The 22,621-nt window shown below is 35.1% G+C and overlaps 1 protein-coding gene across 3 annotated transcripts in view; it reads right to left on the bottom strand.

Moving 5' to 3' along the window:
• Positions 1 to 22,621, bottom strand: part of USP32 (ubiquitin specific peptidase 32) — a 165,903-nt gene that overhangs the window by 104,762 nt on the left and 38,520 nt on the right. For all 3 annotated transcript variants that reach the window (XM_033090262.1, XM_033090264.1, XM_033090263.1), the window contains exon 2: positions 18,230 to 18,357. In XM_033090262.1, coding sequence (XP_032946153.1) covers positions 18,230 to 18,357 — 128 coding nt within the window. The remainder of the gene's footprint in view (positions 1 to 18,229; positions 18,358 to 22,621) is intronic.

The following is a 22,621-nucleotide window of genomic DNA, read 5'->3' on the forward strand; positions in this document are numbered from 1 at the left end:
CCCTCACTAACAACCACTGGTAGCTTACACTGACCAAAACACTGTACTACTCAACTGTTAAGTAAATGCTGTACAACTCTATGAGAAATGGGAAAATCAAAATCTACTCAGCAACTTGCATGAGAGTATGATAAATGCTGTCAACAGCTGGACTTTATTCATGAAATCACAAGGGCAACTAGAACCCTCATTATAAAACAAAAGAGGCTATAAATATCTTCCATGTCATCATTAGAACAATATCACCCACATAATAAATTTTCAGAGAGTAATCACTGTTGCAAATCTCAAATTGAGATTTAAACAACAAAGAACACATAAATAAATCTATTTCCAGTACTGAAGGAAGATTTCTCTAATTAAATAAGTAAAAATATTTTCAGATAGGGTTATAAGTAATAAACCTGGCATTTTGAAACATGCACATTTATTACCAGAATTCCACAGACGCATGCCACATGCCGGTTCCAGGGATTAGGGCCTGGCGATTTGGGGGGACCATTATTCAGCCTACCACACTCTCCAATCAGAGTAGCTATGGTCCCAAGAGAGTGGGACAAACTGCCATTGTTTTTTTCCTCTCTGTGTCCTACAGCTGGGCTCTGGATACAGGCACAGTGGTGGGAAGTGTGTGTCATAGCAGGGTAACTAAAGCACCAGGTTTCTGAGAGGGGGACTGAAAACAGGTAGTCCAGGGTAAAGAATACTGAGAAGAAGAAGGGGCTCAGGAAAGTTGCTTTTGAACTCCTGGGCTCACCTCCTAAGTGCACAAACATGATCTAACAAAATAACAAAGTCTGAGAACTAAAATTTGGGATACATCACTGCCCTGGTACCAGGTTGCTACTGAGTGGTGCACATGTGGGATAGATCCAAATAGCACTGCAAAGGCTTTGAAAACTTAACTGACATTGGGACCACCACCAAAGGAACACAGGAACTTCTAGCCTGAACCCATCAATATTAATGCTCTGATAAAACAAATGTAACAACCTCTCCACAGGATTTAAAGAGACTCAGAATCTCATAATATTTACAATATCTAGAATATAATCCAAAATTACTCAGCACATAAAGAACTGGGAAAGTCTTAATTCAATTATGAAAAGATAATTAACAGGCATCAACAACCCATAAGACAGATATTGGACTTATCAAAGATTGAAGGAAAACAAAAATAACAAAGAGAAAAAAAACCCCAAAACTTTGAAGGAACCATTATAAAGATGCCCAAAGAAATAAGGGTAAATACTTTTGAATGGAAAGATGGAAAGTCTCAGCACAAAAATGGAAGACATAAAGAAAAACCAAATGGAAATTGTAGTAGTGAAGGATATAACAACAAAACAAAACAATCACTTCCCTAAATATACTAATTGGAAATCTAGGAAAAGAAGCTCCTCTTGTAGGAATGACAACTCCTGATGAAGACATATTCTATTAACTATTAATACCTCAGTGTTAATTATTTTCATCAGATAGTTTTCTTCCTAACCCTGGTGATACTAGTGAAAAAAAAAAAGTATTTCAATTTTGTCACAACTTCAGTCAAGTCACCTTTTTTTGATGAAGTGCCTATTGTTGGCATTGTGACTATTGAATAAAGTTCATGAAAAGAATTAAATAGTATCAAAGCATTAAGTCCTTTGGAGATGGAGAAAAAATATTTTTAAAATGTGGCTACTAGGTACAAAACAGGTCCACTGTTTTACAAGATGTGCTTAATACATCTCGAGACTCAATATCTTATTTCTTTACAGTGAGAATCATAGGTACACCTGTAGATCTAAATCATAGTTTTAAAATATTGTTCTTAGAGGGATGAATTCAATAAGTATTACACTACAAACCAGGACAATGTATGTTACATGTGACTTAAAATCCAATGGCATTTCATCGTGGTTCTCTATATTAGTATCTTTACAAAAATTTATTTATACAAAATTAATAGCTAATAGGTATTATCAAAAATAAATGCTAAAAAGTAGATATAATTTCAGAAAAGAATCAAGATTGGAAAACATCAAAATTAATTGACTTGGGGTTCAAAAAAGAGGAGAGAGTCCTTAGGTTCTAGACCTGGAGTTGTATGTATAGAACCACCATATAAAAATACAGATTAAATTTTTTATATCAACATTAAATTTGATTAATGATTATTACTTTAAACTTTTAAAACTATTTATTGCAGAAATACAGAAACCTCAAATTCTTCAGTGCCCTGAAACGGTTTGAGCCAATTAAGCCAAACACAAATTCCCATACATGGAAACCACACAATGGACAAACCTTTACTATACATTTCAGATTCACTAAAATATTTAATCATGATACCAGAACAGTTGAAGATTATTTTTAAATATTGTTTCTTAGAAATTAAAAACTTCATTTCAGGATACCACTATTCAGGGAAATGCAAATCAAAATCACAATGAGATAGCACCCCACACCCAATAGGATGTCTATAATAAAAATATAAATAACAAGGTTGAGAAAAATATAGAGAAGTATTTTTCTCTATAGAATCCTCATACACTGTTGGTGGTAATGTAAAATGGTGTAACCACTTTGGAAAACAGTCTGGTAGTTCCTCAAACTACAGTTAAACAGTCTGGTATTTCCTCAAACTACGGTTAAACAGAATTACCATATGACCCAGAAACTCCACCCAAGGTGTATACCGCAGAGACATGAAAAAATTTGTCCAAACAAATGCACATAGATGATCATAACATCATTATTGATAATAGCCAAAAAGTGGAAATAACCCAAATATCCATCAATTGATGGGTGAATTTAAAAAATGTGATATACCCATACAATAAAATACTATTCACCAATGAAAAGGAATGGATGATACATGCTGAAACATAGCAAAATATTTTCAAGACTCATCTAAGTCAAAGAAGCCAGTCACAGACCATTTATTATAAAATTCCATTTATAAGAAATTCCAGAATAGGTGAATCTATAGAGATGGAAAGTAGATTAGTGCATTACTTAGCCTAGGGCTGGCAGGGGAGGATATGGAAAGAACAGAGACAAAGGGTATAGGGTTACTTTTTAGGGTGATGAAATTGTGGTGATGGTTGCACAACTCTGTGAACAAACTAAAAGGCATTAACAATACACTTTAAATGAGTGAACTGAATACGTGTATTATAGCTCAATTAGGAAACTGTTAGGAAAAAATACCACCATTTCATTTAAAGCAAAGATCTGATATACTTAACAAATTTTAACACACTTTTCTATGAGCCTTTTTTACTCCTCATCTAAACTTTCTGAAAATCAAATGTACAAAAGAATGAAGATGGAAAAAATAGTTCATAATAAATCTTAATATGAGGTATTATATGGCAGACCTGTTTTCTATATAAATGTCAAAACACTTCTACTGCTTCTATCATTGCTTCTATCATTTGGAAACTAATGAAGAAATTATTCTTTAGAGCTGGAATACTATTTTTTTTTTAAGTATGATGTGGGCTGTAGACTTTTTTTTTTTTAAGATTTTATTGGGGAAGGGGAACAGGACTTTATTGGGGAACAGTGAGTACTTCCAGGGCTTTTTTTTTCCAAGTCAAGTGTTGTCCTTTCAATCTTAGTTGTGGAGGGTGCCGTTCAGCTTCAAGTTGTTGTCCTTTCAGTCTTAGTTGTGGAGGCAAGTTGTTGTCCTTTCAGTCTTAGTTGTGGAGGGCGCAGCTCAGCTCCAGGTCCAGTTGCCGTTGCTAGTTGCAGGGGGCGGAGCCCACCATCCCTTGTGGGACTCGAGGAGTTGAACTGGCAACCTTGTGGTTGAGAGCACAGTGGCCCATGTGGGACTCGAACTGGCAGCCTTCGGAGTTTGGAGTATGGAGCTCTAACCTCCTGAGCCACCGAACCGGCCCCTGGAATACTATTAAAGTTGCCCCCATAAATAAAATGACTTAAGCAAACTATAGTGCCTATTACTAATGAACAGTACCAACTACAGATTGATTTTTTAAATTATAGACTATTTAAAAAGCTAAACTCTAGCCAGAATCTGCAAAAAAATGAGAACATATTTTCAGGGATGCTACAAACTTGATTTTAAAAAGAATACCTCAGCTTCTTTCACAGGAGGCAAGGGGGAAAAAAATTTTTAAGCCTGATTTCTCCTTCCTCTGAGGGTTAACTGCTTAGTACAGATAGAATTTTATACCTAGTACTATTCCCATTGTTTGTATTAACGGTAATTTAACAACGTGCAAATGATGTGTTTAAAATTCACCCTCAATTCACCTCCAATATTTTATCTTGATGTCCCACATTACTTCAACAACAAATAAAGAAAACTCACTAATTAAATCTTGTATCCGAGTTTTCTGATTCACAGTTGGGACAAAGAAGGCCAAAAAGCATAAAAACTCTGGAATATAGAAGACAGAAAGAAAGGCCAATCTAGATAGATAGATAGATAGATAGATAGATAGATAGATAGATAGATAGATAGATAGATATAGATAAAATACTTAAGCTAAAAATACATTTAAAGGATCAACAACAAAAAATCAACCTTCATATCACAGGAAATTTTACTAAAAAGCTGTTGGTAGGTATGGGATGATTTAGTCACAGGTATGAAAACTGAGTGAATGAATAAAAAAAGGCAACTGTTAAATAAAGGAAAAAACCCAAAAAACGTAATAAGAAAAAACCTAAATCATGGTACACTGTGTTGCAGGGAATATTTACAGTCATAATATTGTAAATAACTTATACTGATTTAACCCAAAATTTTGAAATAATTACATTGACACAATGTGTGTGGGGGGTCTTTAGTCTTGACGTCCTGCAGAACTTTGTGGTAATTTCCGGGGAAGGGATGAAAGTAAAGGGGGAAGCCATGTTGGGCTCTTAACTTTTTTTCCACGTGGGCAGCCGGTGGGCGGACAGGCCTGCACACACTACTTGATGGTTCCGTTTTTCTTTTCCTTTTCCCAAACCGTTTCCTTTTCGTGGAATAAAAAGTAAAAAAGAAAAGAAAAGATGTGGTGGGGGGTATATAAAAAAGCCAAATATCTTCTGCAATTGGAAAGAAAAGAATAAAATCTAAAATCAACTAAGAAACAGCAGTGAAGAATAGTATTTAGAAAATGGGGGTATATGCCAGAAGCTATTACTATGATGTAGTTGCCTGTGGAACCCGGATAAGATTGAGGTAGGTGGGGATAACAACTCTCGTTTTTCACTAGCTCTTTCTGATTCTGCTTTAACTATATGCATATATCACAATGATAAAAATAGTAATTTAAAAACTTGATGTTTTTGATTGCTGCTGGGAAAGGACTCTAGGTAATGGGGATAAAAATGGAGAAAGCTCACTTTTCACTAAAAACACTTCTGTAAGTTTTACATGGTATGCCATGCGCAATATTATCTATTTCTTTTCTGTTTTTCAATTAGAGCTGACATTCAGTATTATTTTATATTAGTTTCAGATGTACAGTATACTGGTTAGACATTTATATAATTTAGAAAGTGACCCCGCCTCCCGATTAGTTTAGTACCCACCTTGCACCATTTGTAGTTATTACAATATTATTGACTGTATTCGTTATGCTATACCCTACATTCCCATGACTATTTTGTAACTTAGCCAATTTGTACTTAGTTCTCCTTTTTCAGCCGGCCCCTCAAACCTCTACCATCTGCCAATCATCAGTTTGTTCTATCTATGAGTCTGTTTCTCTTTTTTTGTTTTTGTTTATTTTGTTCTTTGGATTCCACACATAAGTGAGATCATATGGTATTTGTCTTTCTCTGACTTCACTTAGCATAAAATCCTCTAGGTCCATCCACGTTGTCCCAAATGGTTAAGTGTTAGGCCACTGTTAGGCCAGCAGCAGAAACCATCTTATCTTAAAAGCCATCTTGTACCTCATACCTGCTTGCTTGTATTTGCCTTAGGCCTGGAGAAACCGCCTGGAATGTAGAAACCATCTTATCCTAAAAGCCATCGTGTCTTGCTTTGTACCTTGTACCTGCTGGCTCGTGTTTGTCTCCTAGGGGCTTATGATCAGCCTGGGCATCCAGACAAAAGCCCCTGAAGCATTGAAGGGGGAATAGCCTCATTTACCCCCTCCTATAAAACTCCATAACCCTTTTTGCTCGGGGAGGTTATGGTCCTTTCTAATCTGACCTCCCACAGCTCAAACACGCCAAATAAATTCTAATAGACCAACTTTAGTCTCCCGCGACTGGTTCCTCTGGCTGTGGCTAACAGTAAGATTTCATTTTTTATGGCCGAGTAATAGTCCACTGTGTATATGTACCACATCTTCTTTATCCAATTGTCTATTGATGGGCACTTAAGTTGCTTCCATATCTTGATTATTATAAATAGCGGTTCAGTGAACATAGGGATACATATATCTTTTCAAATTAGTGTCATTACCTATTTCTTTCAAATCAATTCATAAATAATAGTTCACAGGACTATCAAACATGAAACACAGAGTAACTGAAAATAAAAAAGCACTGTAATTCAGTTTAGATAATATAACAAAAAAATTATTACATACATTTTAAAGGTAACTTTGTTAAATAAAAATGTCACCTATACAGAAATAACCAGCCTCCACAATACTGTCCAATCTGTTTAAATAAATTCCTGTTGCTACTCACCCTGAATCGTAATACAGTTTTCATGGTATAGCTGTGGCGGAAATATTAGCTATCTACACAATATCCACTTGTCCCTTCTTCCTTAATAATAGAACCACAATTTTTTCTAAGATATTAATGTGCCTGTCTAAACTTACACTTTCCAGAGTCTTGCAACTAGGGATAGCCAATGAGACGTAGCTAGAAGTCAAATGGGTGGACTTCTGGAAAGGCTCTTTGACCAAATGGGCCCTGGTTTCCAAATGACAAACTGGAGCTGCCATTCAATCCCTGCAATGCCTACCTTTGAAATTCTTTTATATGAAAAAAAATAACTAATTTATTTAGTCACTGTGGGTTTGAGGGGGGAGGGCAGGTGCGATGCATTTCCTACTGAACCACAGATCAGTCATATATCAAAGCCTGAATTTCACACCACTTGCCCTTGATTTAGGGTTTGTATTTGACACCATGGTTTATTTTCTCATTCTTCTGGGACTTAACACTGTGGCAGTCACGTGGAATTCTTGGACTTAGTAAGAGAAACTGTAAGATACCTATCTCTTCGAGGTTCCCCCGGGACTCACCAAAGAAAAATTTATACAGTACACAGTTACAGTCTATAATTTTTTTTTTGGGGGGGGGGTTTTAGTTTCAGGTATATAAAGTAACATAATAGCTAGACATTTATACCCTTCGCCAAGTGATATCCCTCCTCCCCCAAGCTACTACCCCTGACATCTTATACAACTGTTACAATACCACTAATATCTTCCTTATGCTATACTCCAGCACAGTCTATAATTTAAGTCCAATCTCCCCAAACAGACTTACCAAGTTTTAGGAAAATAAGTCTGGTTATTTTCACAAAATGTTCTAAAAGACAAATTAATTTTATTTATATGGATTCCTATCCTATCAAGTTACTTTACTGCAACTGTGTAAGAATCAATTGTTAAGTGGAAAATATTAAATACTATTTCCAGAAAAAATTAAAACATGTTAGTTGTTCCATATTCTTAGTATAGTTATTTTATTTGCCCTACAATCTATATTTTTTCACATAAGAATTATTCCTAGGTCTCCATAGGCCTGTGTCAGGTATATTACCCCACAGAACTACTGACTATTATATGCTAGGCATGACCCCATACCATAAAATGTCTATAATATAAGAGTCAGAAAGTAAGTTACTAATAGTCTTCTGAAATTTACATAAAATAGAACACCCCTATTACTACTCTTCCTTCCCCAAGTCCAAAAGTAAATGAGCTTTGACCAAACAAATAATCCAAAATACCTCTGTTCATTACCTATTTATATCTGACAGACTGTCAGACCAATAAACTAATCCCAGGATTGATTGGACAAATCAGATTACTACAGATTATTACATCTGTGTCTTAGGTAACGTCCTGCTACCACTGCACAGAACGCAAGTCCTGAGATTCAGTCTCTACCTCTTTTCTCTCTCTGAAGATACTTTGTCTACTAAAGTCTATTCAAATACACAAACCACAAAACCACTCAGAGGATAAACTATAATGTCACTGGACATCATAGAGGTAAATTATTAGTATGCCCTCTCAATTAGCTTGGCATTGGTTTAAAATAATTTCTCTGAAGATCCGGGTTGGAACTCCCCTTCCACTCACTAGCTTCCTTTAAAGCAAATATTTGTCACTTTCTGATAGCTGATCTATTCTCATCCCAAGGAAGAAATTCTCCGTAGACCCCTGGTGCTTGAAAAAGCCTGTTAAGGCTTCAGGTTCGACTACTAGGTTTCAAGTCAAAATTGCTCTCCTTGAAGTTGGTACCCCTGCATTCTGCCCACGGAGATGTCCTGGATAGCTTTTTCTTTGCTGTTCCACAGCTAATCCATAACCCTAAGGCTGGATCCCTGTTCTTACCACTGCCTCCCCTTGTCTGTTCTTATCTTACTTTATATTCCATAATTTTCTTGGAAGCTAATTATCCTGGATCTTTTATTCTTAACCTTCTCATTCTAGAATCTCTGCTTTAGCTTCGATTTTCTAAAAGCTTAATTTAACACATAACTTCAAGTCAGGAGAGAAAAGACAGAATTCCTTCCTTTCATTGCCCCAACTTTCCCAGCCTGTCCAGCCCACGTCCTCCTCCCCTCTGTTCCAGGCACCACTCAGTCAACAGTAGGACATCACAATTTAACTGCACTTCTAACTCTTCCAATTACAGTGTAGCTGGTTATATACCTAAATCCCTACAACAATTCTGAAAAAGGGCTTAGAGGTTCTTTTGCCTCAGACTAGGAAAACAAATGAAGTAAATATGGACTATTTACAAAATGAAGTAAATTAGGACTAAAATCCGAATATCCTAACAAAGATTGAAAAGAAAATGATACCTTCTGTCAATAGTCAATTTTTATATTTCAGGATCACTTTTCCAAGTAGCGTTAAGTTTTCTTCCCAAAACACTCAAAAAGTACATGTAATTAAATATTTTACAAAGTTTATGAGGAATAACTAGAGTATAATAAACTGTACGTATTAAAATGTACACTGGATCAGTTTTGTCATGTCACGTCATAGCACTGAAGCCACCAGCACAATCAAGAAAACAAATAACAAACATTTCTATCGCCTCAAAAGTTTCCTCGCATCCCTGTGTAATCAATCTATCTCCCTCTTTTTCTTCTTGCTCCAATACCAGCACCCAGTCTCCAAGTAAGCTTTCTTTCATGATAGATTACTTCGCATTTTCTAGAATTTTATATGAATGGAGTCATGAGCATGTGCTCTTATTTTTACTTGGATTCTTTCACTTAGCATGATTTTGAGATTCATACATGTTATATACATCAATAGATCTTACTTTTTATTGCTGAGTCACTGAATATAATTTTACAGAGTAGTAAAAAGAAAATCCTCACTGTGAAAAACATATTTATGATGAATAGCATGAATACTTTTAATGTGCTTCTATTTTAAAAGAAAGAATGTCAAAGAAATGTCAATGAAGAAATATATTTTATTAGTTTCATCACCTCTGGGAAAAATAAGAAGTTAAAGACTTCAATTATCTAGCGTTAGCAACTAAAAATATAAAGATTTCTTTAAAACATATTCCCATGGATTCATTTCAAAATGTATATTGGTGGGCCAGCCCGGTGGCTCAGGCGGTTAGAGCTCCTAACTCCGAAGGCTGCCGGTTCGATTCCCTCATGGGCCAGTGGGTTCTCAACCACAAGGTTGCCAGTTCAATTCCTTGACTCCACCAAGGGATGGTGGGCAGCGCCCCCTGCAACTAAGATTGAACACGGCACCTTGATCTGAGCTGCCGCTGAGCTTCCAGATGGCTCAGTTGGTTGGAGCGCGTCCTCTCAACCACAAGGTTGCCGGTTCGACTCCCACAAGGGATGGTGGGCTGCGCCCCCTGCAACTAGCAACGGAAACTGGACCTGGAGCTGAGCTGCACCCTCCACAACTAAGACTGAAAAGACGACAACTTGAAGCTGAACGGCACCCTCCACAACTAAGACTGAAAGGACAACAACTTGACTTGGGGAAAAAAAGCCCTAGAAGTACACACTGTTCCCCAATAAAGTCCTGTTCCCCTTCCCCAATAAAATCTTTAAAAAAAAAAAAATGTGTATTGGTGAGAAAAGTTAACTAACATGGGAGAAAATACAGTGATAAGTTATACTGTATGTCTTGTAACTAATTTATTATATGCCATTTATTGGTTGAGTTTATTCAAAGAACTTTTATACATTCACAAAAAATCAGAGATACAACAAACTCCATCTAGTTTAGATAATGGGAATAAGACTCTTACCAAAGAAAAATACTGGAAAAAAGGATGGACTATAGGGAATATAGTCACTTAATACTGTGATAGTGTGTACGGTGTCAGATGGTTGCTGGACTTATCATGGGATCACTTCTACAGGTATATAAATGTTGAATAACTGTTGTGTACACCTGAGACTAATATAATATTGTATGTTAGCTATATTTTAATAAAAATCTTTTTTAAAACCGGACGGGCTATCGTAAGGGCCTCCTTTTTACCTATAATATATAAACATTTTCCAATAAATAATTTGCTATCTTATAGCAGTTTGCATGAACATAGGATATATATTGCTGTTTCTTAATACCATTTATTTCCTGCAAATACATCCCTGAAAATCCCAAAATTGACTGAAATGTTTCTTAATTACAAAATTAATTCCAAAATCACAATTTTTAATTATTGTAAAATTTTATGTATTTATATTTGAAACTATAACATATGTAGTTACATTGCTTATCTACTGAACATGAATGTATTTAAACTACCATGTATGTAGTATGTAATGCTAGCCACTACATAACTAACAATTTTTTAGAGTCCATCATTTATCATACTAGTATATTTGACTACACCTCAAGATTCTCAGAAAGGTGCTAAGATGTTCTTATAACTTAAAGGAGAACTGGGCAGGAAAGATGTACCCTAAAGCTGTATGTACAAATAACTCTGAACACAAATTCTTTCCTCTTCACATTTTGAATCAGCTACTCAGAAAACATAAAGCATCAGTTACATTTAGAAGTACATTAAGGAAGGATTCTCATATTTATCACTTACTGACAAAAATACAGAAATAAAGTTCAACTGTATTTTACAACTCTCCTCCCTACATTTTAATCTAAATATTGAATATAGTAACTTATACTAGTCAAAGATAGCCTTAAAATATAACAACCATTTGCAAGGCAAACATAAAAATAGTTCTATTCTGCTACAAATAGAAATTTATTAGGTAGGTTCTCGATAAAATATAGCTATATTTATTCCATCTATGGGCATGGGGGAAAAGGGGAAAGGCTAAGAATTCAGATGCCTCCCCTCTACATTCATCCAAGTTTAGCAAATGTTAGTTGCTGTCCTACCATTTAGAATTATTTTTATATGAATTTTACAACTTTATAGTCAAACTCAGTTAAATTTGATCAGGTAAATTTTGGCAGGTTTTAACATCACCAGTTATAAATTAAATCTTATTTTACCTTATATTAGGTTGGTGCAAAAGTAACTGCAGGTTTTGCAATTACTTTTAACCTTTTAAACCACAATTACTTTTGCACCAACCTAATAATACCAATTAAGGAACATACTGTTGGATAGAAGTGTCTTATCAAGAATGACTTGACTAGGATACCAGTTATTTTTATCATCTAATATGCCGTATGTCAGTAGCTCAGTTAATACACCAAGGATTCAAAATAAGTGATTATGCATAAGTTATTTCCTATAAGGGTACTTTTTAGTACCAATATAAGTGAATAACTTCTTTGACATCTGGCATACCACTTAGAACATTCATAATTTATGTAATGTACTTGATGTAATGTTTTATACAAGTAGTTCATTAATCCTTAATGACATGTCAGCTCTTCTACTAGAACCTGTTTTTCAGTAGTTTATGAAGCTGTTTAAAAATCGCTCTAGGATAAAACTTGACAGTTAAGAACCATCTCGAAAATAATGTACAATTGAAAAAAATCCATATGTAATTTTACAAGAAGAGAGTGATATATTCGGTCATTATCTTCATCTAATAGAACCCTTAGAATCTTTTTGTCCAGTCTTACAAAGACATATACAGAAAAACTTAAAATTTAAAATATTACACTGTGAACAAAAAGTGATGCAGTTAAGATAAAGACTAGTGAATATTTTACAGATTCTAGTTACAGAGAAAGATTTTAAACAAGTATCCTATTTAGTGTTCTCCTGTCAGTTATAATGTCAAGATCAGGATGTGCTGTAACAAATGAAAATTTAGGATGCTTTTCTCTAAATAAACACATTAGTTATTTTAATATATTACAACAGTCAATGATTAATAGCACCAAGACCTAACAATCAATGACTAGAATTGTCAAGAAAGTTGTTATCCATGATGCCAGTAAATCCACCATAAAGGGATGTAATCAATAATACAGATCAGCTCATATCAAAACAAGAAAACAAACACAAATCATTATTCTATGGCCAGAGAGTTCCCCTAAACCTAGAGTATATAGTAAATCCATGTCCCTAGTTCCAACGGGCATCTAAATGCAATATGAGTATCTCAGCATAAATTTACCAACAATAATGGGAAAATATCCTACTAATCAGCTGTTTGTTTTCACATGTTTATCACTATGTCTGAAAACACTCTAGGCTCTAAGATTGCTTTTGCTTAAAATGTATATTTCCCACTGATTTGATAAAGGTTAAATGTTCAAAGATTGCAAAGTTAGCAATGCTGAGTTCAGGAGTATAGTTTCCTGGTCATTCTTGTAAAAAGGATTTTGCAGAATAATATAATTACAAAAAAATAAACCAAATACTATGTTTATACTGTACGCATAACACTCTGAGGCATGTTTTTAAAAAGTCATAAAGTCTGCCCATCAAGAATCATAACTTAGTTGAGAGATGAGATTTAAATGAACAATTAGTGAATAAGCCATTATCTAATAAAATGTGCTATGTATCGTGTTTCCCTAAAAATAAGACCTAACCGGAAAATAAGCCCTAGCATGACTTTTCAGGATGACATCCACTGAACATGAGCCCTAAAGCGTCTTTTGGAGCAAAACTTAATATAAGACTGAGTCTTATTTTCGGGGAAACACGGTAATACAGAGGCAGGCTTTAATGCACATAAGAGTTTATGGATGGGAGAAAAACAATGTGGGCTAAAATTGTCAGAGGCAGCTTTATGGAGGAAAGCAAATGGTATTACTGTACTAACCAGTCATCCAGAACTGAAATCAATCCTGAGATAGAGATTTAAGAGTTTCCAGGAAAAAAATAGTTAATGAGTAGCTACTATAAATTCACTTGCCTAGAAGATTTTATAAATGATAAAAACCACTTTTAAATGAATGTGAAAACAAATAAGAAACAATTACAAAGTAATACTATGTGGAAATGTTTCATTATTAGATTTCTTTGGGGAGTGTTGAGTGACACCCTAAAGAAAATATAAACACAGGATTATTATTAAGAGTTAGTGGCCTTGGTTCAGAAAAGTCCAATTTAAAGTAGAACACATTTTTTCTTTTACTTTCCATTTACCTTGTTTTGGTCTTGTTTCTCTATCCCCTCAAATTCTGTCCATTTAATGTTTTATCCAAATAATACAACAGTTACTATTATAAGCAAGATCAGAATTGCATCAAAATATTAATTACACTAATCTATGCTAAAAACAATTAGTATAATGAAATCTATGCTTAAATAATAAAAATTGTAAATTATCATGAGTTCTTCTTATTCCTTACCCAAAATAGCCTGTCTTGGAATAATCATAGCAAGTCTTCAGAGAAGGTAAAAAAATGGGAGTTCAGTTCAATCCTAGATAAATCTCTTTTGCTCTAAAAATATGTAACTACTCTCTTCCAGTAAATAACTTAGAAATTTACATTGCTTCCTTAATTAATAAAGGACTAAAATTATTGTCTTTTTAAGGTCACCATCTTTTTGCACTAAAATTCCAAAAATACCTTTCCTTGCTCATTGAAGATACATGCTATTACTTCTACTATGAAGAAAACCCCTGATTAACTAGGGAATAAAGTTCTCTCCCACAACTGGCAACTTAAGTGGTTCCTATGGATTTTCTTACTGAGATACTGACATTAAAATAATGCTACTGTGCCTCAAAACATTAATTTCAGAATCCCACCAAGAATAGGTAATCCTCTTCGCCCAGATGTAAGGCCCAAGCTCTCTGTAGAATTTTAAGAAATGTCTCACAAAGGCCATATACAATGGAATGATTGCCATATTTTGCCATGTATAATGCACACTTTTTTGCCCAAATTTGTGAGGGAAAAATAAGGATGTGCATTATACATGGATAATACTAATTCCTAATCTACATAAAAATGTTTTTAATTATTTTATTTATGCTTAGGCATTAAAAATGTAACTCTAGAAATCAATAACGATATCCATACGCAAAATAATACCCTGGAATATAATACCAGCATGGGCCAGGGAGCTGTGTCCTACACAACTAGACTGAGAAACAACGGCTTGAACCGGAGTGGGGGGCAGGGGTGAGGCAGAAGAAGGGGGGAAAAAAAACCTATGAAAACTTCCTTTCATGAGAAAATAGCAGAGATTAATTAAAGATGGAAGTACTTAGTTCCTTAAAATACACTATGATTTACATAATACATTATATGTACTAATCAATATCCACATGCTAATAGTATCCTCCCTCACTTAACATAAACCTAGGTTAACATAAACCTAGGTCAGTAAATAGGGCAAAAAAAGTTCATCCATCATCATCACCAACAGCATTTATAAAATTTCTATTTGTACTTAATACTGTGCTATAGTTTCCATAAAAAAGTATTAACTACAATGAAACTGAAACTTGAAACTATCGTTGTGGATTTTACAATTTAAAATTAATAATCGTTCTTGTGAAACAATTACTTTAATTATTCTAGCCAGTGATGACTCTTAACAGACAGTCCAAAGGACAGAGAAAGACTCCTGAAATAGTTTTGGGTGAAACGAAATTTATGAAATATTCATATAAAAATGATGCTGCAGGTAGTTCCACCTCCACCTTAAATGTAGAAAGCCTGAAAGAGTGTCACTCTTAACCTAAAAACAAGAAAAAGCCAGATAAACCATAATTTACAACAATTCACTGGAGACCTCAGATCAGCTAAGTAGTCTGACATCCCAAGAAGGACAGATTCCCCCCAAATACAGGATGCATGGATTGACTGCCTTTTCAATAGCAGAATATGGGAGGTAGATGCAGTTGCCATGCAAACAAGGAAGAAAAAAAATCAGCTCAAATGTCAACAAAGAGCCACTAATATATTTTCTGTCTATAGATTTGGATATTCTGGCCATTTCATATAAATGGAATAAAAAAAAGGTGTGGTCTTTGTGTTTGGCTTCTTTGACTTGGCACGTTTTGAAAGTTCATCAAGCACATATTAGACAGCTTCATTCCATTTTGTTAACAAATAATACACCATTACACAATATTTTCTTCAGCTAATGGACATTTGACTTGTACACTAAAAACTATAAAACATCATTGAAAGAAATTAAAAATCTAAATAAATGGAAAGACAGTCTAGTTTCATAAATCAGAAGGCAACTAAGACTTAAATAAATCAGAAGACTCAAATATTGTTAAAATGGCAATGCTCCTTAAATCAATCTATAGATTCAGTGAAATCCCTATCAAAATTTTAGTTTCCTTTTTTGCAGAAATTGACTAGCTAATCCTAATTCATATGCAAATCCAAAGGACCCAGAATAGACCCAACTTGAAAAAGAAAAAGACAAAGTTGGAGGAATGACACTTTCTGACTTCAAAACTTACTTACAAAGCTAGAGTAATAAAAACAATGTGATACTGACAGAAGGACAGGACAGAGATCAGTGGAAGAGATTTGAGAATCCAGAAAGAAAACTTCATGCAATGGTCAATTCATTTCCAACAAGAGTGACCAAACAATTCAATGGGGAAAGACTAGTCTTTTCTTTTCTTTTGGGGGTGGTGGAGAAACTAGTCTTTTCAACAAATGGTCCTAGGACAACTATTTGCAAAAAAACGAAGTTAGACTCCTACACCATACACAACAATTAAATCAAAATGGATGAGACCTAAATGTAAGACTCAATGGTTTCTTAGATACAACACCAAAAATACAAGTGATAAAAGGAAAAACAGGTAAATTGGACTTCATCAAAATTTGAAAGTTTTGTGTTTCAAAGGGTACCATCAAGAGACTGAAAAGACAACGTACAGAATGGGAGAATATATTAACAAACCATGTATCTTATAAGGGACTTGTATCTAGAATATATAAAGAACTCTTACAACTCAAGAATAAAAAGACAAACAACCCAACTAAAAAATGGACAAGGATCTGAATGGCTATCTGTTTATAGGTACGCAGATGTAGATGTACACATGTAACTCTTCACATATGATCCAAAGAGATGAGTTAAAATATTTTCAAGTAAGTTTTTCCCAGCATCATGAATTACACTGAGTCTGACAGTTTTGACTTTAAAAAAAGAGTTAAGGGGAGAGAAAGGCTGAAGTCCATATATACAGGTACCCCTGCTTTCAAAAGTTCACTTTACACCACTTCACTTTTACAAAAGACCAACATTAGTACCTGTTTTCACTAACAGAGAAATCCGAAGAAGACTTTCCATTTTATAAAAAAAGGCGAAAGCAAAAATAGCATTCAGTATTTGTTTTGCACTGAACATTTATACAGGCAGCAAGCACCCCAAGTAGTGAGAGTGGCACTGCCAAGCTCCTTCCACGGGAACTACACTCAGCATCAAGCTGCCATAGCTTTCAACTGTGTCGTGAGCATCTGTGCTTTATCTTGATTTATTTTGTGTATCCATTAACAAGATGTGTCCTAAGGTAATTACTTCTTCACTTTACGCCATTTTGGCTTATGAAAGGTTTCATAGGAACGCTCTACTTTCAGATAGCAGAAAAAAACTATACTTGAATTTGGAAGCATCTTATATTAATTATTATGGACTCAGTTTAAATCCCTTCCTTTAACGGGCAACTTACATTATCTCATTAAATACTAGTTACTTCCTAAAATGAAAAAAATCTAAATTCCAAGTTTTTATATTACACTAGCATTTAAGACAAAAAGATTATAAGAAAATAGGCAGATGAATTCATACTGAAACAGAGAACTGTAAGGCATATTAAGGCAAAAGCTAACCCTGTCATAAATCCAAAATAATGACAGAATAAGAAAGTATATAATTTTACACAATACATGTAAGAGAATTAATGCAACATATATCCCCACCAAGAAAAAGATTAAAACACACACACACACACAAAAACAAATGCAATCTCCGTATTATGTAAACCATAAGGTTCAAAAGCACACAACACAGGGTAGAAATAGAAACTGTCACTAATTAGGAATAGTGAATTACGCTTAAAATTCCTATTATATATTTTCAGTTTTATTAATTTTATTCTCATATCACATTTAGAATGACATAATGCATACCTGTATATATACCTATAAGATAGTAAAGTTATTATTTTTAGAAAGGGAACATTTATATCACCTGAGCACATTTTATTTCTACCCAAAAATTTTAGTAGAATTTAAGCCTTTATAGGTTCAAATTAGCTAGTGTTTCATTTAGAACATTTAATTTTACAGAATTTAATTAGGTTTTGCTACATGGAAAAGTTTTCTTTATCACAAAATTTATAAAATATACTCCCAACATAACAATTATGTCAGAGTGATGAAGTTTATAAGAATAAGCAGCCAGTCATACAAATGGTTCCATGATTATAATTAGCGGCTATTAAATCTCAGAAGTACAAAAAGCAGCAGAATTGCAGCTCTCCAGTACTTTCATTTGGCCTCTAACAACACAGCCATAGTCACTCCTAAAATAAGACCTATTCCCTACTCAGAAAAACAACTGGGGAGAAGATTCAATTTGTTAAGACTAAGAGAGCCCTCAAGAATTAAGGCTGGTGGATAACTATCTCAAAGGAAAACCCAGAACATAAGATTACCTCAGCAACTTTTGGAGGCACTCCATCCCCAAGCACTTCCCTGATGAAGCAGTGCTGGCCCATGTAATACGAGAGTCCACAGGTCCTCTTGAAAGCATCTTTCAGTCGCTTCAGCTCTACGTCTGTAACTGCAATTCAGAAATAGAAGATGGGTAAGAAACCAGCAGAGAAAAGAAGTCTCTCAAAATCTTTACATTATTTCAACCCAGTTCCTAATAAAAATTGGCAGTTACTTCTCTTTGCAGATTAAGTAAAACAAACCCGGATATTTAGTCATAATTCTAATGCTTTCAAATGCAGTCTAGAAAATAAATATGAAAAGTCCTGACTCACTATCTTCAAACAGCAGAACATTATATTATGCATACAAATTTTGGGCAGGGGCAAGAAAGAGGCAACAAGTATTTCAAATTAGCAGGTAAGCTAAATGGCATTAGATTCTGGCATTAATATGTTTCCAGCAGCAATACACTCATTTCCTTTGGGATAAAAATATCCCAATATTTATACTCCCTGAATACATATCTACCCATGTAGGAGAGGACAGCCCTCAAATTTAGCTTAGATTTTATCATCATTTATAAGGAAAGTAATCTATAGATGATTCTAACAACCAAGTTTTTAGATACCCACTATCCAAAAAAAATTACTGAGCCATTACTTTATTTTAGGCATTGAAGATTTTTTTTTTTTTTGCACTAAATAGAACAAACTCTGTCTACAAGAACAGAAAAATAAATATTTTCTGACTGTAATATTATGCAGTCAGCACACTGATCACAATGAAGACACAGAAATGGTACCTTCAGCCCATGCTGGAAGAAAGAATGCTTCTGGGCAGAGAGGATGATTACATAAAATTTTAAAGGCTAACCCAAAAAAAAGGGACAAGGGCATGTCAGGCAGAGATAACAGTTTGTTTCAAAGTACAATGACATATAGAGCCTACGGATAATTGTATATCACTAGAAAAAAATAAACAAGGCAGGAAGTAGTAAATGATAAACCTAGAGAGGCAGTCATTGACCAAGTAATAGAGATTCTGTTCTGTCATAATAAGGGAGACAGTCAGATCAATTCAGATACAAACTCCAGGCAGACAGGAAATAGGACACAGCCAGATACAATTCAGATAGTTCACTCTACCAGCAGTGTAGAGAACTGAACAAACATGGAAGCAAAAAGTAGGCTGCTACCGAGAAGAAACAAAGTCCCATAAAGGAACTTCCACTGCAGTCTTACCAACATTTACTATAACCCCTTAGCGTTAACTCCTCCCTAAACAGTATATGCACCAGGATTTGCAGCATTAATGATTGCAGGTAACTTGTACGTGTGTAATGGATATGAGGTTAACTTAAATTTCAGTACAGGAGGCAGTGAATGCAATTGCTACATTAGAGCTGCTATGCCACACTCACAGTATCTTGCTATCACTGTAACCAACTAATGCCAAAAGAATGGTTTTACAATAAAATTACTGATGTATCCTAAAAAAAGAAAAAAAAGACAGACTGCTACTTCAAGAAGAAAATCTGTGAAATACCTAGAAGGAAAAATCAGTAGAACTTGGAACTAAACTGAAAGTAGAAGCAATCGAGAATAATAATATCCAGGAGTCTATCCTGAGAAACTTGAAAGATGGTATTATCATGTAGAAAGGAAATGTAAGAAAAAGAGGATGTTATGAAGAAAAGATGATAAATTCTCGGAAGGATGTACTAAATCGGCAGAAGCTTGGAGAGATCATTTTTTTACAATTATGAGCATAAAGCTTAGAAAAGGTTTCATGGGAGCCATCAGCTTATAGGCAGCAATTAAAACCATGACTAAAGAAACACAACCAGCCAGAGACAAAACTGGAAGAGATCAATTCTTACAGTGTGTGCAGAGAACGAAAAAATACTTAAAGAAAACTGATAAGAAATAGAACAGGAAAAACAAAAGTGTGTGGCCCCAAAGGACACGAAGAAAGGACTACAGTCTCAAGTAAGGCAAAAAGGACCAGCAAGATAAAGACCGAAGAGTGCCTGGCACACAGATTATCATTCAGTAAGTGTTTGCTGTGGGGAGGGAAAGTTCATGTGTTCGATAACATGTCAGGCAATGATAACACAGTAAGAACGAAAGCTTAAATAAGTAGCTAGAAACAAGTGTGAAAGTAGATGCATAATTCATTGAAACTTGGACTCAGAATATTAATATTCCCAATATACTAATATATTTTTTTTCCTTGTTAGAACACAAAAGTGAAACACAACAAAGTTCATCTCACAAATTACAGTAATGGAGAAGAAATTTCTTCAGCTACTGTGTTTCCCCGAAAATAAGACGTAGCTGGACCATCAGCTCTAATGCGTCTTTTGGAGCAATCACATATACTGTTGGTTACAGATCATTTGAAAAACTGTTTAGCAATATGTTTAAAAAATAGCAACCTGATAACTGACTAATGAATTTATTCATTTGTAAGGAGAAAATGTACATAAGCTTTTTAAAGCATTTATAAGAAGCAAACAATGTCCATCAACAGAGGACAAACTGAATAAGTTATTATATATGCTCAAACTAGAATATCAGACACCAAAATATTGCCACAATCTATATTTACTGAAAATAAACCGTATAAATAGACTAACACTTGTTTAATCTGGATACAAGGTGTACATAAAAATGTACAAATGAAACTTTGAAAACTTTAAAAATAAAAATTTAGGCAAGACGGAAAAGTAACAGAATCAAGCCTAGTAAAAATTTAAGGTCAAAAGACGTTAATGTAGTTATTCCAGTTTTAGATAGAAAAAGACATTATCGGGGGAAAAATGGAAACCTAAACACATGTTTTTTGGGGTTTTTTTTTAGTCTCCTCTCTCTAGACACTTCACTAAAATTATAGCAAGAATAAAACAGGATATAAACTCACAAGGACAAAGAGAATAGGAGGAGAGAGAACGGAGGACCTAAGTGAGCCCAATTTTTTGGAACATTGTCTGGAGGAGTGGTGACTGCCCCAAACAGACCAAAGAAAGTTGAAACCTAAGCACTAGCAGTTGAGCAACGTGAACAAGAAGCAAATTTACCCTGTCCGGCGCTCCCAAAAAAAGCTGAGGAATTGACGGTACCAATTACCACAAAAGGTGAGAGAGGGGGGGTGGTAAAAGGTGGGACTACAGAGAGATTGGTTGAAAGTCTGTATGAAGAATGGTTAGACTCTCAGGCGATCTACCACGTTCCACACAACCACCACTTTCGCACCAACCTTTTAGACATAAGTATATATCAAAAGACCAGAGATACATCCTCTGGAGAAACTGAGACAGAAAACCTCCATACATGGGAACATGGGATTTAGCTGAAAGCTATAGGGCGGATGACAACAGCGTTTGCATCTAGCCGCCCTCCCTTGCCCTGCTCTGACATTGAGCACAGGACGCCAGCTCTGAGCAAAGCTCTGCTAAGGCCCATGGTGGCTTTTCCTCTGCATGCAAAGCTCAAAACCCGAAATACCGAAAAATGAAGTGGGCCAGGTAGGGTCTGTGGAACCACAGGAGAGCACATAAGGCTTCTACAGGGTGTAGCTGCTACTAAGTTCCAGGCATGTGCTGCAACGTGGCAATAAGGAAAACAGGACTATGAATTTTTTGCGAAATCTTTCTACTTTAAAAATATTGGCAGCTAATTTTTTAAAAATTTTAAACATGCAGTCTCAATATTGTCCCCCAGCTGCCAGGTTTAGCAACCTCTGGCCAAATGGTTAAGGGCACAAACAAAACTACCATATGTTCAAATCCAACAGTCACTTGCTACCTGCGAGAACATGGGCAAGTTACTCTGTATCTGTGCTTTGGCTTACTTATTCATCTAAAAAGAATATAATACCGCCTAAAACCTGGCAGTATTATCAGGATTTAATGAGAGTATATACTGAATATATAAAAAGGACAATTTACAGACAGGAAAATAATGGATGCTCAATAAACGATAGTCTGGGAAAAGAGGATTTCTAGCAGTAACAAGGGTGTTCCCTGTTCACTTTCAGCTACTAACTCTAGAGGAAAGTTGTGAACGTGAGGACTGGAGAAGGGAGGTGAAAGCCAAACAAACAACAAGTTGCTCTGCCCCTATCCTCTCTCCTCCTTACTTATAGACCAATATTACCCTCCCAGCAGTCCCAGCTGCCACCTGACATTGGAATAAAAGGGAGGGAAGGAAAACGGAGAAAGCAGAAGAGAAGTGGGCATCAAGATGAAGGCAGTTTCTACAGCTTTGACCAACAAACATAGGGAAGAATATTCTTATTCACTGTAAAGAATGTACCCAAGTCATTATATTAGATTTGAGCATGAGTACACTCTCACTCAAAGCCAGGTAAGTCACATTACTTACTGTAAG

This window comes from Rhinolophus ferrumequinum, chromosome 21 (genome assembly GCF_004115265.2).
Source record: "Rhinolophus ferrumequinum isolate MPI-CBG mRhiFer1 chromosome 21, mRhiFer1_v1.p, whole genome shotgun sequence".
Taxonomy (NCBI): Eukaryota; Metazoa; Chordata; class Mammalia; order Chiroptera; family Rhinolophidae; genus Rhinolophus; species Rhinolophus ferrumequinum.